Here is a 13,540-nt window from a genome sequence, read left to right as displayed (position 1 = left end):
TGAGAACTTTGCTGCAATGCAGAACATTTAAAACGTGTAGTGTGTTTGAGGTTTAAAAAGGCTTCTGAAGTTTGTAATTTCCAGTCCGAAAATTCAGACAATTTTCCTTACGCAAAACGTATAAACCCCTACAAAGCTGTCCATTAATGGCGCGGCGAGTGGCGCGGCGGTGGTCTATGGCACTGCATTGCACTGCAGTGCTAGAGGCGTTACTACAGACACAGGTTCATTGCAGGCTGTGCCACAACCGGCAGTGGCTGGGAGTCCCATAAGACGGTGCACAATTGGCCCAGCATCATCCGGGTTAGTTGAGGGTTTGGCCGGTGGGCCTTTACTTGGCTCGTTGCGCTCTAGCGACTCCTTGTGGTGGGCCTGGGGGCTGACCTCTGACGCCAGTTGAACGGTGTTTCCTCTGATACAGTGGCTTCCGGGTTAAACTGGCGGGTGTTAAAAAACTTATTCGGGATCGGTGTCCCTTCCACGGGACGGTTAGGCTAATGTTGGCTAATGCAATTAGCATGAAGTTGTATGTAACAAGAACATTTCCTGGGATGTAGACATATCTGATATTGGCAGAAAGCTTAAATTCTTGTTAATCTAACTCCACTGTCTAATTTACAGTAGCCATTACAGTGAAATAATACCATGTTATTGTTTGAGGAGAGTGCACAGTTTTGAACATGGAAAGTTATTATTAAACAAATTAGGCACATTTGGGCAGTCTTGATACAAAAACTTTAACAGGAATGCAATGGTTGATTGGATCAGTCTAAAACTTTGCACACACACTGCTGCCATCTACTGGCCAAAATCTAAATTGTAGCTGCGCTGGAATAATACATTATGGCCTTTCTCTTGCATTTCAAAGATGATGGTACAAAAAAGAACGCATGGTTTTTCTTTGTATTATCTTTTACCAGATCTAATGTGTTATATTCTCCTACATTCCTTTCACATTTCCACAAACTTCAAACTGTTTCCTTTAAAATGGTACCAAGACTATGCATATCCTTGCTTCAGGGCCTGAGTTACAGGCAGTTAGATTTGGGTATGTCATTTAAAGCGAAAATTGAAAACAAGGGGCGGATCTTCATTTTCAGGAGTATGTTTAGGCGGGTCATGTTTTCGGACGACGCGTGACTCCACTTTTGCCTCTCCCGAGCCCGATGAGACAAGATTTTTAAAAAGCGCGTAAAAAAGAATAAAATAAATAAGTGCTCATTAATTATAATCCACATAATAATTAACATGTCCTGTTGCTGCAGGATTATTTTTCCTGCTGCAGCAAACTGGCTCAAATGAAGAGTTTATACCTGTAGATGTGAAAATTCTTCTTTAAATGAGGCAATCTGAATGAAAAATGTAAACTTAATATAAGCTCTGGATATCACTTTGTTGACATGTAGTGTGTGTGTGTGTGTGTGTGTGTGTGTGTGTGTGTGTGTGTGTGTGTGTGTGTGTGTGTGTGTGTGTGTGTGTGTGTGTGTGTGTGTGTGTGAGACCCTTCATATACAGCACAGTGCAACAGAACATATTAGGATAGATCGTAGATAGAACCAATTACCGGTATCTCATACTGAACTGCCAGTGAGAGAGTGTGTGTGTGTGTGTGTGTGGGGGCTGTGTGTCTGTGGCTGTGGCTGTGGCTGTGGCTGTCTGTCTGTCTGTCTGCGTCTGTCTGTCTGTCTGTCTGTCTGTCTGTCTGCGTCTGTCTGTCTGTGTATAGGGTTATCTAAGCCTTTATATATCAAAAACCATCATCCAAAGACAGCTACATAAATGGCTTAGGTTGTCATAGTTTTCTATACGTGAAATCTTCATAATAGATTGTATAACAGTTTACCCACTGACTATATAGACAGAGCACGAGGTAGAATAGTGGTTTGTTAAACAGCACGGGCTAAGGTAGGAATAGAAATCCACTCTTGTTGGCTTGGTAATTACAATTACAAATCAATTCTAAGCCCAGAACACTTCAAAACTTAACAATAGGCCTGATGACATAATAAGGCCAAACAACATTATTACTATCTCCTAAATACCAATAGGCTACAACATGTTGCAGCAGCTTATCAACAATATCTATACTCATTGCATGCTGTAAACCTAACTTCGTGTTGCTGTCCACAGACTCACGGTGCTGAAGTTGCGAGGCCCGCATAGCTCTCCCTGGAAGCGGCAGTAAAGCAGCATCTCCTCCATCTGATGACCGAGGCGGTCCAGGAGCTGCTGCATGGACGGCTGAGACTCCAGGGGAGGCGGCAAAAAGTGGTTGAAGTCCAGGATCCGAGAGAGCGGAGACCAGGGCGGCTCGTTGCTGCTGCTGATGTCATGGTCGGTCCCGGGTGTGAGCGCGTCCCTGGCGCTGGGGGACACTTGCCAGTTCCTCCCTAGAAGTCCTAACCACCTTCCCGCGCTGAATATGTCCGGTTTCTTCATGCGACGTGGTAAGAGGAGATTCTGGTTACAGATTGTCACAGCCGGGAAAACAAGACGTTTGGCGTACACCATATGCGCCTTGGTGTGCACAGGAGAGGAGAGCAGGTACCGGACCCGGTTTGAGGACCAGGTGAAGAGGAGCGCGAGAGCTGTGAGGAAAGCCAACAGCCAGGCGAGTTTTCGAGGGTAGGAGCCGCTCAGAAATACATGTCTCAGGCCGTGGAAAGTGGTGTGTTTCAGGAACAGCTTCCCGGCTTCCGCGACAGAGCCCGGCGTTCTGCTGGCTTTCGGTACCGAATCGCACTGACACATTTTGGAGAGACAGGCTAGGTAGTGTAAGGATTAAGACCGACACGACCACCGCTGATGGGCTGGCATCAGTCCCGGTCCCGCATTGACCATGGAGTCAAAGCGCCAATCCAGATAGATCTGTCAGTCTGTCTGTCAAGTACTTATTGTTGGGAGAGTCATCCAGGAAAATCTTTGTGCGGGTTAGAACGCCCGCTGTCCTCTCCTGAGCTCGTGCACTGAGCTCTTTCTATTGAAAGTCTGCCAGTAGGAGGCTGTGCCTGTGAGGCTGTGAGGGGTGCTCACTGCTCGTCTTCTGTCACCATATAGGAAGAGAGAACGCTCTCTCTTCCCGGTGTAGCCTAGGTATAAGGTAGCCAAGTTGTTCAAGATGATTAAATGTCGCGTCTCCGCGTGCAGTTGCAGGACCGAAGAAAGTGTATGTCACGTGCGGTTTGACCAACCCATTCCAATTCAGAGAAACAAACGGTCATCATACGACAACATCGCACTGCATGCAAAAGACACACATCCCCATCCCTCCTTCATCCCCCATCCCTCCTTCATCCCCCCTTCATCCCCCATCCCCAGGGGCGAAAATCTGATATCCACTTTGGAGGGGACAATTACATGAAATTTTCTCAAGAGCAATTCCTGAGGGGGACACCAAAAGTAGTGCTGTAACACATAGCCTACATTGTAATATGGTAAATGTATATTGAGGAACCAAAGAAATAAGGTGTTTGCCGTACTCCTAACTACCGGTACCCAATACCATTGCCTTTAACAAATCTTAGTTCAGTCACCAGTTTAAGTTGAGAGTGGGGGTATCCATGGCATTTTCCAATTATGTTCCTATTTTACAAGTAAAAAAAATTGAGAACCTTTCATAATGTTGCCAAACAAAGACTCAACAAACTTACCTGAGACTCCCTGTCTCCAGCCAGTCTGTCCCTGCATATCTGTCCCCAACTCTGCTGTCTGTGTGCCATCTGTTACCTGCTCTGCCTAATGACATCATTGTGAAACATTTCCATTAGAATTTAATTTCTTTCTTATGAACATTTTATCAACTAGTCTTTGAGATATTAGGCTACTAGGGTTCTTACTATGCGTTTTGGTGTACTGAAAAATACTCTGATGTCCGTCTCTTATTTTTCTGCCATGTTTTACCTGGCTGGCTGGCTGGCTACACACACACACAGTGTGTAGGTTATTTACAGTAGGAGATGGGCTTCTATCATCTTCAATCATTCTATATGGGCTTCGATCTAAAAGGTAGCTAGCAAATGTGAAACGGATTAAAATGACAAGAGTTGACAGCTGTATGAGTTCACCATTTACACAACATATGCTGCAACCTTTTGTAATTTGAATAGTTTGTTTCATATTGGCTGGCTTCCAACAATAGCTGAATTTGCAAAGCTAGCGAGCACCAATTCAGTTTCAGTGGTGTTTGCTATAATCTTTGCTACCCGGGTTAAATAAAGGTGAAATTAAATAAATAAAAGTTCCCTTGCGACAATTTAGCTTTTGCATCGAGACCATTAAATATATTTAAGACAATGGTAGATGAGAGTGTAGTTCTGTTCAGTTTGGACTTCAGTTTATCGCTAACCTTATCACAGGGACTTTGAAGCACTAACTTACATCATCTGCATGCTGATTCCATCTTTGACGACGCCACATACATGCAATAGGTACTAGCTAGCTTAATAGTTAATATTTGCGCGCTAGCTCTGCATATTCAGCTAGTGTGTGTGTGCGCGATTGACTGGATGAACCTCACGGCAGTTACGTAGCAAGCTAAGGAACTGGCAGTGGATCAAACCATTGTGAGGCAAAGGGTGGGGGGGTCGCAATCTTTTGAAACTTAAAAACGCGCTATTAAGTGTCTATAATCAGCACAATTGCTTTCATTGCGTATTATTAATATTATTTAAATTACATAGTTATGTTTCAGTGATATATTGGGGGGGACAAATCATATTTTTCCCAGGATGGGGGGGTCGTGTCCCCCCCGTCCCCCCTGGGATTTCCGCCCCTGCCCATCCCTCCTTCATCCCCCATCCCTCCTTCATCCCCATCCCTCCTTCATCCCCCATCCCTCCTTCATCCCATCCCATCCCTCCTTCATCCCCCATCCCTTCTTCATCCCATCCCTCCTTCATCCCCCATCTCTCCTTCATCCCCCATCTCTCCTTCATCCCCCATTCCTTCTTCATCCCTTCATCACTCTAGATTTTTCTACTGTATTATTGACTGTACGTTTGTTTATGTGTAACTCTGTGTTGTTGTTTGTGTCGCACTGCTTTGCTTTATCTTGGCCAGGTCGCAGTTGTAAATGAGAACTTGTTCTCAACTGGCCTACCTGGTTAAATAAAGGTGAAATAAATACAAATAAAAATAAAATCCCCCATCCCTCTACCCCCTATTCCTCCCTCATCTCGCCATCCCACCATTCCTCCTCCACCCCTCCATTCCTCCTCCATCCCTCCATTCCTCCTCAATCCCTCCACCCCACCATTCCTCCTCTCTCTCTACACCCCTCTATTCCTCCTTCATCCTTCCCTCCATTCCTCATTCATCCTTTCATCCCCTAATTTCTCCAGGCCATTATTCATTCATCCCTCCATCCCTTCATTACTCCTTCATCTCTCCATACCTCCATTATCTCTCTCCATCCCCCATTCCTCCTCCATCCCTCAATTCCTCCTCCACCCTTTCATCCCCCCATTCCTCTAGGCCATCATTCATACCTCCATCATCCCTCTATTCTTCCTTTAACTCTACATACATATATTTTTCATTTCCAAAAGCTCCGTTCCTTCTCCTTATCCTTGTAGGTTTTAGTTACATACCATAATCATTTCTCAATCCAATTAGTGAACTCACTCTATAGACACCTTCCTCTTTAAATCCTTGGACTTGTTGAAACATTTTATTTTGTTCATATTCAAAGACAACAACTTTATCCATTTCTTATTCGCAGGCTTTTCCCACAACACATATTTCACACTCCAACATGACAACTCGTCTTACATACCACACGTCTTTCCCTCTATCTAACCAACTCCAACTTTAAGAATAAGGAAAATCACATAAGATTGGGAACAGTACAATGTATGTCTGTTGCTAAGAGGTCATTGGCAGAAATCTTTAATTCCATCACAGTGAATTCATGTACAACACAGGAGGTTGGTGACACCTGCATTGGGGAGGACAGGCTCGTGGTAATGACTGGAGCAGAATCAGTGGAATGGTATCCAATACATCAAACATATGGTTTCCATGGTTTCCAGGTGTTTGATGCCATTCCATTGACTCCGTTCCAGACATTATTATGAGCCTTCCTCCCCGCAGCAGCCTCCACTGACATACACTAACAACACTACCCCTGACCTCAACACAACATGCATACCATTAGTACAGGCCAATGTAGCTGTTGTTCCTTTTTCGAAATGTATAAGTAGGCTAAGGATGGAAAGACTTGTGGTATGTGTGGTATCCAAATGTTTCTTGATGACTTTGACGTGACGTGTATATAACAGATCCAGAGGAGAGAACATTCCACCATTACTTTACTGTAACTACACTCCCCTGAGAGTATTGGCTACATGTACGACAGGTTGAATTCTCAACAGGTAGACAAGTATTAGGTAAAAGTGTTTGGGTATCAAGTACGACTGATTTCATTGTTAAACCCATCTGATCTTTCTGATAAGAATGTGGTTTGATGATTGTATTTGCTTTTATTACGTTTTTTTTAAATGTACCTTCCTTTTTAATTTTTCCTTTGATATTTTCTTATAAAGGCAAGCCTACTTTAGATAAAGGTTCTCATCTCTCTATCAAACATCACCAAAGTGGGTCTTCCTTTTTAACAAGGTTTAGAGTACCTTCCTCTTCCTATGGTGTCACTAACAGTTTATTTGATCTGAGAACTGGTCTGCACAGTCTGAAATGCCCGTCACCAGACCTGGGTTCAAATAGTATTTTAAATAATTTCAAATAGTTTAGCTGGGTTTGATTGAGCTTGCCTGGCTTAATGGAATCAATTGAATAGTTGCAAAAGTGTAAACCCCATTCACTGGTCACTCCAGGCAGGCTAAAGCGAACAATCAAACATGTTGAATAGTATTCGAATCCAGGTCTAGCCATTACAGAGACATTCACCTGACATTTGTGCTCCGGGACATTGGCTGGTGACAGTGAGGGAGTTGTTTCATGCTTGAATGGGTATCCATTGTGAAGTGTTTAGACTCAAGGTGGATGTCAGTTGGGCTTTGTCAAGTATTTCTGACTGTGTGTGTGTCTGTGTGTGTGTGTGTGTGTGTGTGTGTGTGTGTGTGTGTGTGTACAGAGTCTGTGACCCTTACAAAGACATCTGGCAGGCATATCAGACCTGTATGTGTGTGCATATATACTCCATTCACTCATGTCAATCTCTCTTCCCTGTTTATTACAGCATATCAATGTCCATTTAAAGACATTCCGTGTTTTTTCTCTGTGGATTACTCACTTCAAAATGACAAGTGATAATCATCTGGACTGAAGGAGTGTGTCTACATTGAATGCAAAAAATTTAAACGTGGTATTTACAGGATTTGTATCCCAGTATTCGGTATCTGCTTGGTTTAATGAAACTGTACAATATGATGTATCGTGGAGGCTGCGTTTGTGTAGTGAACTACTTTTGACCATGGCCCATTTGCGACAGGCTCCTAGGGTCAGAAATATGGATTTCACACAGAGCTGGCAATCTTCAAACTACCTTCCTGGATTTGGACATTATGTAGGATTTCAGTTCCTTTTGTATATGTTCTAATCCCCTGCGGCTCTCCTCTCATCCGCTCTCATTCCCTCAGCTCATCAGTACCCGACATATCTGAGAGAAACGCTGGGTGTGATTGTGCGTGTGTGTATGTGTGTTTGTGATTTCGCTTGTGTGTGTTCCTTGTGCATGACAGTGTGTGTCCGTGTTCATGTGTGTGTGTGTGTGTGTGTGTGTGTGTGTGTGTGTGTGTGTGTGTGTGTGTGTGTGTGTGTGTGTGTGTGTGTGTGTGTGTGTGTGTATGTGTATGTGTATATATCGGTATCTGGCTGTGCTACAACAAACTAATCCCAGCAGCTAGGGGGATAATGACACACGTGACAACAGAAAAACATGATCCCAGTGAACAGCTAAACAATAAACAATTATACCCTTTGGGACATAGCCATAATGTTATCTAACTCCCATTACCGTGCTGTCCTTAGCTGATCAATTCATTATGAAGGAGAAGCACGCAGGGAAGCAAAGATGTTGTTGATTTACTTCATAGGCGAGGTCTCTGGTCTTTTAATCACTTTATATGACTGAAATACATGTAGGCATTTGCTTTGCGGAAACAATTAGACTGAATGGAAAAATATCCACCGGAAATAACCATGGGAAATAATCACTGGGAAAAAAACACCTCACATTGGAGACAGGCCAACAAACCTCACATTGGAGACAGGCCAACAAACCTCACATTGGAGACAGGCCAACAAACCTCACATTGGAGACAGGCCAACAAACCTCACATTGGAGACAGGCCAACAAACCTCACATTGGAGACAGGGCAACAAACCTCACATTGGAGACAGGCCAACAAACCTCACATTGGAGACAGGCCAACAAACCTCACATTGGAGACAGGCCAACAAACCTCACATTGGAGACAGGCCAACAAAACCTCACATTGGAGACAGGCCAACAAAACCTCACATTGGAGACAGGCCAACAAACCTCACATTGGAGACAAGCGAACAAACCTCACATTGGAGACAGGCCAACAAACCTCACATTGGAGACAGGCCAACAAACCTCACATTGGAGACAGGCCAACAAAACCTCACATTGGAGACAGGCCAACAAAACCTCACATTGGAGACAGGCCAACAAACCTCACATTGGAGACAGGCCAACAAAACCTCACATTGGGGACAGGCCAACAAAACTCACATTGGAGGCAGGCGAACAAACCTCACATTGGAGACAGGCCAACAAACCTCACACTGGAGACAGGCCAACAAACCTCACATTGGAGACAGGCCAACAATTCTCCATTGGAGACAGGCCAACAAACCTCACATTGGAGACAGGCCAACAAATCTCCATTGGAGACAGGCCAACAAACCTCACATTGGAGACAGGGCAACAAACCTCACATTGGAGACAGGCCAACAAACCTCACATTGGAGACAGGCCAACATATACCTCACATTGGAGACAGGCCAACAAACCTCACATTGGAGACAGGCCAATAAACCTCACATTGGAGACAGGCCAACAAACCTCACATTGGAGACAGGCCAACAAACCTCACATTGGAGACAGGGCAACAAACCTCACATTGGAGACAGGGCAACAAACCTCACATTGGAGACAGGCCAACAAACCTCACATTGGAGACAGGCCAACAAACCTCACATTGGAGACAGGCCAACAAAACCTCACATTGGGGACAGGCCAACAAAACCTCACATTGGAGACAGGGCAACAAACCTCACATTGGAGACAGGCCAACAAAACCTCACATTGGGGACAGGCCAACAAAACTCACATTGGAGGCAGGCGAACAAACCTCACATTGGAGACAGGCCAACAAACCTCACACTGGAGACAGGCCAACAAACCTCACATTGGAGACAGGCCAACAATTCTCCATTGGAGACAGGCCAACAAACCTCACATTGGAGACAGGCCAACAAATCTCCATTGGAGACAGGCCAACAAACCTCACATTGGAGACAGGGCAACAAACCTCACATTGGAGACAGGCCAACAAACCTCACATTGGAGACAGGCCAACATATACCTCACATTGGAGACAGGCCAACAAACCTCACATTGGAGACAGGCCAATAAACCTCACATTGGAGACAGGCCAACAAACCTCACATTGGAGACAGGCCAACAAACCTCACATTGGAGACAGGCCAACAAATCTCACATTGGAGACAGGCCAACAAACCTCACACTGGAGACAGGCCAACAAACCTCACATTGGAGACAGGCCAACATATACCTCACATTGGAGACAGGCCAACAAATACCTCACATTGGAGACAGGCCAACAAATCTCACATTGGAGACAGGCCAACAAATCTCACATTGGAGACAGGCCAACAAATCTCACATTGGAGACAGGCCAACAAACCTCACACTGGAGACAGGCCAACATAAACCTCACATTGGAGACAGGCCAACAAACCTCACATTGGAGACAGGCCAACAAACCTCACATTGGAGACAGGCCAACAAAACCTCACATTGGAGACAGGCCAACAAACCTCACATTGGAGACAGGGCAACAAACCTCACATTGGAGACAGGCCAACAAACCTCACATTGGAGACAGGCCAACAAACCTCACATTGGAGACAGGCCAACAAACCTCACATTGGAGACAGGCCAACATATACCTCACATTGGAGACAGGCGAACAAACCTCACATTGGAGACAGGCCAACAAAACCTCACATTGGAGACAGGCCAACAAACCTCACATTGGAGACAGGGCAACAAACCTCACATTGGAGACAGGCCAACAAACCTCACATTGGAGACAGGCCAACAAAACCTCACATTGGAGACAGGCCAACAAACCTCACATTGGAGACAGGCGAACAAACCTCACATTGGAGACAGGCCAACAAAACCTCACATTGGAGACAGGCCAACAAACCTCACATTGGAGACAGGCCAACAATACCTCACATTGGAGACAGGCCAACAAACCTCACATTGGAGACAGGCCAACAAACCTCACATTGGAGACAGGCCAACAAACCTCACATTGGAGACAGGCCCACAAACCTCACATTGGAGACAGGCCAACAAACCTCACATTGGAGACAGGCCAACATATACCTCACATTGGAGACAGGCGAACAAAACCTCACATTGGAGACAGGCCAACAAAACCTCACATTGGAGACAGGCCAACAAACCTCACATTGGAGACGGGGCAACAAACCTCACATTGGAGACAGGCCAACATATACCTCACATTGGAGACAGGCCAACAAAACCTCACATTGGAGACAGGCCAACAAACCTCACATTGGAGACAGGCCAACATATACCTCACATTGGAGACAGGCCAACATATACCTCACATTGGAGACAGGCCAACATATACCTCACATTGGAGACAGGCCTACAAACCTCACATTGCTTCAATAGAAGGTTTACAAAGAAAGATAAATAAATAAGACTTTTTCTTCTTCGATAAAAAAGCTGTCTGGATGATTGGTAATGGGAAGAGAAAATTCAGCCTTTAGCTGAAAGCCTATTGATTTATCTATGTAGAATGGAACAATGTTGTGGTCCTCATAAAAGAGGACCTCTTCATTTCTTGGAAGAAACATATGCAATAAAACCTTTAAATAGCCATACTCACCTTTATGGGCCTTTCCTGTCAGTAGCCTATACATGTCCCTTCTATCTGTGATAGATATGAGAATTTATGGAAGTTGGAGAAGGACAAATTGACAAAGTACATCTGAGCAGTCTATACATTTTCCATTCTATAAGTGAATGTACTTAACAATGCATGGACATGGAAGAAGTGGGAGAAGGACACACGCTCCCAAATTGGTTAAGCTGCAGTTAAACGCAAAAGGCTTTGGATACCATGAAGAGAGGTGGAGAACACTAGAGTAACACTTCTAAGGGCTATTTCTTTATCACACTGTAGCAGAGAGAAAGGTCATTTCCCAGCAAACAGTGCCTTGCCTAGTCAGGTTCAAATAACACTTTGAAAGGCTTCAAGTGCAGTACAATCAGTAAAAATGACAACACCACTTCCTATATAGCCAGTAAAATGATGTGCCAGAGGCTAATCAAACGTGGCTGGCTACTCATGGTGACCCACAGTGCAATAGATCAAATACTTCACTCAAGTGGATAGATTCATTCATTGTTCTTGTTTTGTCTCTGAAGATTTGTGCCAGTTTTAGTTATGTATAGCGTGATTATGACTTGTTCGATCAAGTCTGGTAACGTCTGGGCTCCCGAGTAGCTCAGTGGTCTAAGGCACATGCATTTCAGTGGTCCAGGTTTGGCCGTCATTGGACTTCATTGGAAAATAAGAATTTGTTCCTGACTTGCCTGCTTAAATAAAGGTTAAATAAAGGTCATAAAAAAAAATGCTAGCACTTCACATGTTTAGGTGAGTAGAGTGACTGACAGAACAACTACACCATTTAGAAATGAATTGTCTCTAGGTTATCTGAGAACAGTTTACTGCTGCCAGACTCTGGGGAGAGAGGGCCATGTTGACTGGGTCAATTTGGGGCTGACACTGTGTTCTCTCTCTATCTGTACACCATCTCTTTCACTCAGTATACTCCTCTGTCTCTCTCTCTATCTCTCAGTACGTGCTCTCTCTCTCAGTACACTCATCTCTCTCTCTCTCTCTCTCTCTCTCTCTCTAATTCTCTCTCTCTCTTTCAGTGCGTGCTTTCTCTCTGAGTAAACTCATCTCTCTCTCTCTCTCTCAATTCTCTCTCTATCTCTTAGTACGTGCCCTCTCTCTCACTACACTCATCTCTCTCTCTCTCTAATTCTTTCTCATTCTCTCAGTATGTGCTATATCTTAGTACACATCTCTCTCTCTCTTTCTCTCCCTCCGTATTCTCTCAGTCAGAATTCTCCCTCCTCGCTCTCTCATTCTGTCTAACTAATTTGTTCTCTCTCTCCCACTGAGGATGTTCAGTTCCAAGATTGTTGAGAGAATCAGCGAGGGAGGGAGGAAGCAAGGGAAGAAGGAAGGGAGGGAGGAGGAACCCGTGCAGCTGCAGAGTAGACAAGACAGACAGAGAGAGGAGCAGGTGGTGATTTACTGAGACAATTTAGAGGATAATTGTGTACATGATCCATCTTTAACGGCTGCTGACCAAATGGCACCGTATTCCCTACATAGTCCGCTAATTTTGAAAAATAGCATGCTACCTAGGGAACAGAGTGTCATTTGGGCTACACCTGTTTTTGAGGACAAGCGTCACCAGGCAGGCTCCTTTTCCAATAATCACACCCTTAACACTATCATCTGATCTGCCTTCTCTTCTCTTCTCTGTGGCTGTGGCTTCTCTGGGCTGTGGCTACTCTGGGCTGTGGCTTCTTTGGGCTGTGGCTTCTCTGGGTTGTGGCTTCTCTGGGCTGTGGCTTCTCTGGGCTGTGGCTTCTCTGGGCTGTGGCTTCTCTGGGCTGTGGCTTCTCTGGGCTGTGGCTTCTCTGGGCTTTGGCTTATCTGGGCTGAGGCTTCTCTGGGCTGTGGCTTCTCTGGGCTGTGGCTTCTCTGGGCTGTGGCTTCTCTGGTGACTGCAATGAATAACGCAATGTACTACAGGGTATAGTATATACAGGGTATACAGGGTATAGTACAGGGTACAGTATATACCGGGTATAGTATATACAGGGTACATGGAATAGTACAGGGTATACTACAGGGCATAGTATATGCAGGGTATACTAAAGGGTATAGAACAGAGTATAGTATATAGAGGGTATAGGGCAGGGTATAGTATATACAGGGTATACTACAGGGTATAGAACAGAGTATAGTATATACAGGGTATAGGGCAGGGTATAGTATATACAGGGTATAGTATATACAGGGTACATGGTATAGTACAGGGTATAGTACAGGGTATAGTACAGGGTATAGTATATACAGGGTACACTATATACAGGGTATACTACAGGGTAGAGTATACAGTATACAGGTTATAGTATATTAAGGGTATACTACAGGGTATAGTATAGGGTATAGTACAGGGT

At 44.6% G+C, this 13,540-nt stretch overlaps 1 protein-coding gene across 6 annotated transcripts in view; it reads right to left on the bottom strand.

The window, feature by feature from the left end:
* The window catches only part of asic1b (acid-sensing (proton-gated) ion channel 1b), a 387,844-nt gene that overhangs the window by 80,305 nt on the left and 293,999 nt on the right, over positions 1–13,540 (bottom strand). The window contains exon 1 of one of the 6 annotated variants that reach the window (XM_014168201.3): positions 2,137–2,935. The exons of the other annotated variants lie outside the window; for them this stretch is intronic. Coding sequence (XP_014023676.2) covers positions 2,137–2,751 — 615 coding nt within the window. The 5' untranslated portion in view covers positions 2,752–2,935. Of the gene's footprint in view, positions 1–2,136; positions 2,936–13,540 lie in introns of those variants that run through there. 6 annotated transcript variants of the gene reach the window in all.

The sequence above is a fragment of the Salmo salar genome, chromosome 22, assembly GCF_965601325.2.
Source record: "Salmo salar chromosome 22, fSalSal1, whole genome shotgun sequence".
Classification (NCBI taxonomy): Eukaryota; Metazoa; Chordata; class Actinopteri; order Salmoniformes; family Salmonidae; genus Salmo; species Salmo salar.
The sequence above is the reverse complement of the archived record's forward strand: the minus strand, read 5'-3'. Positions and strand labels throughout refer to the sequence as shown.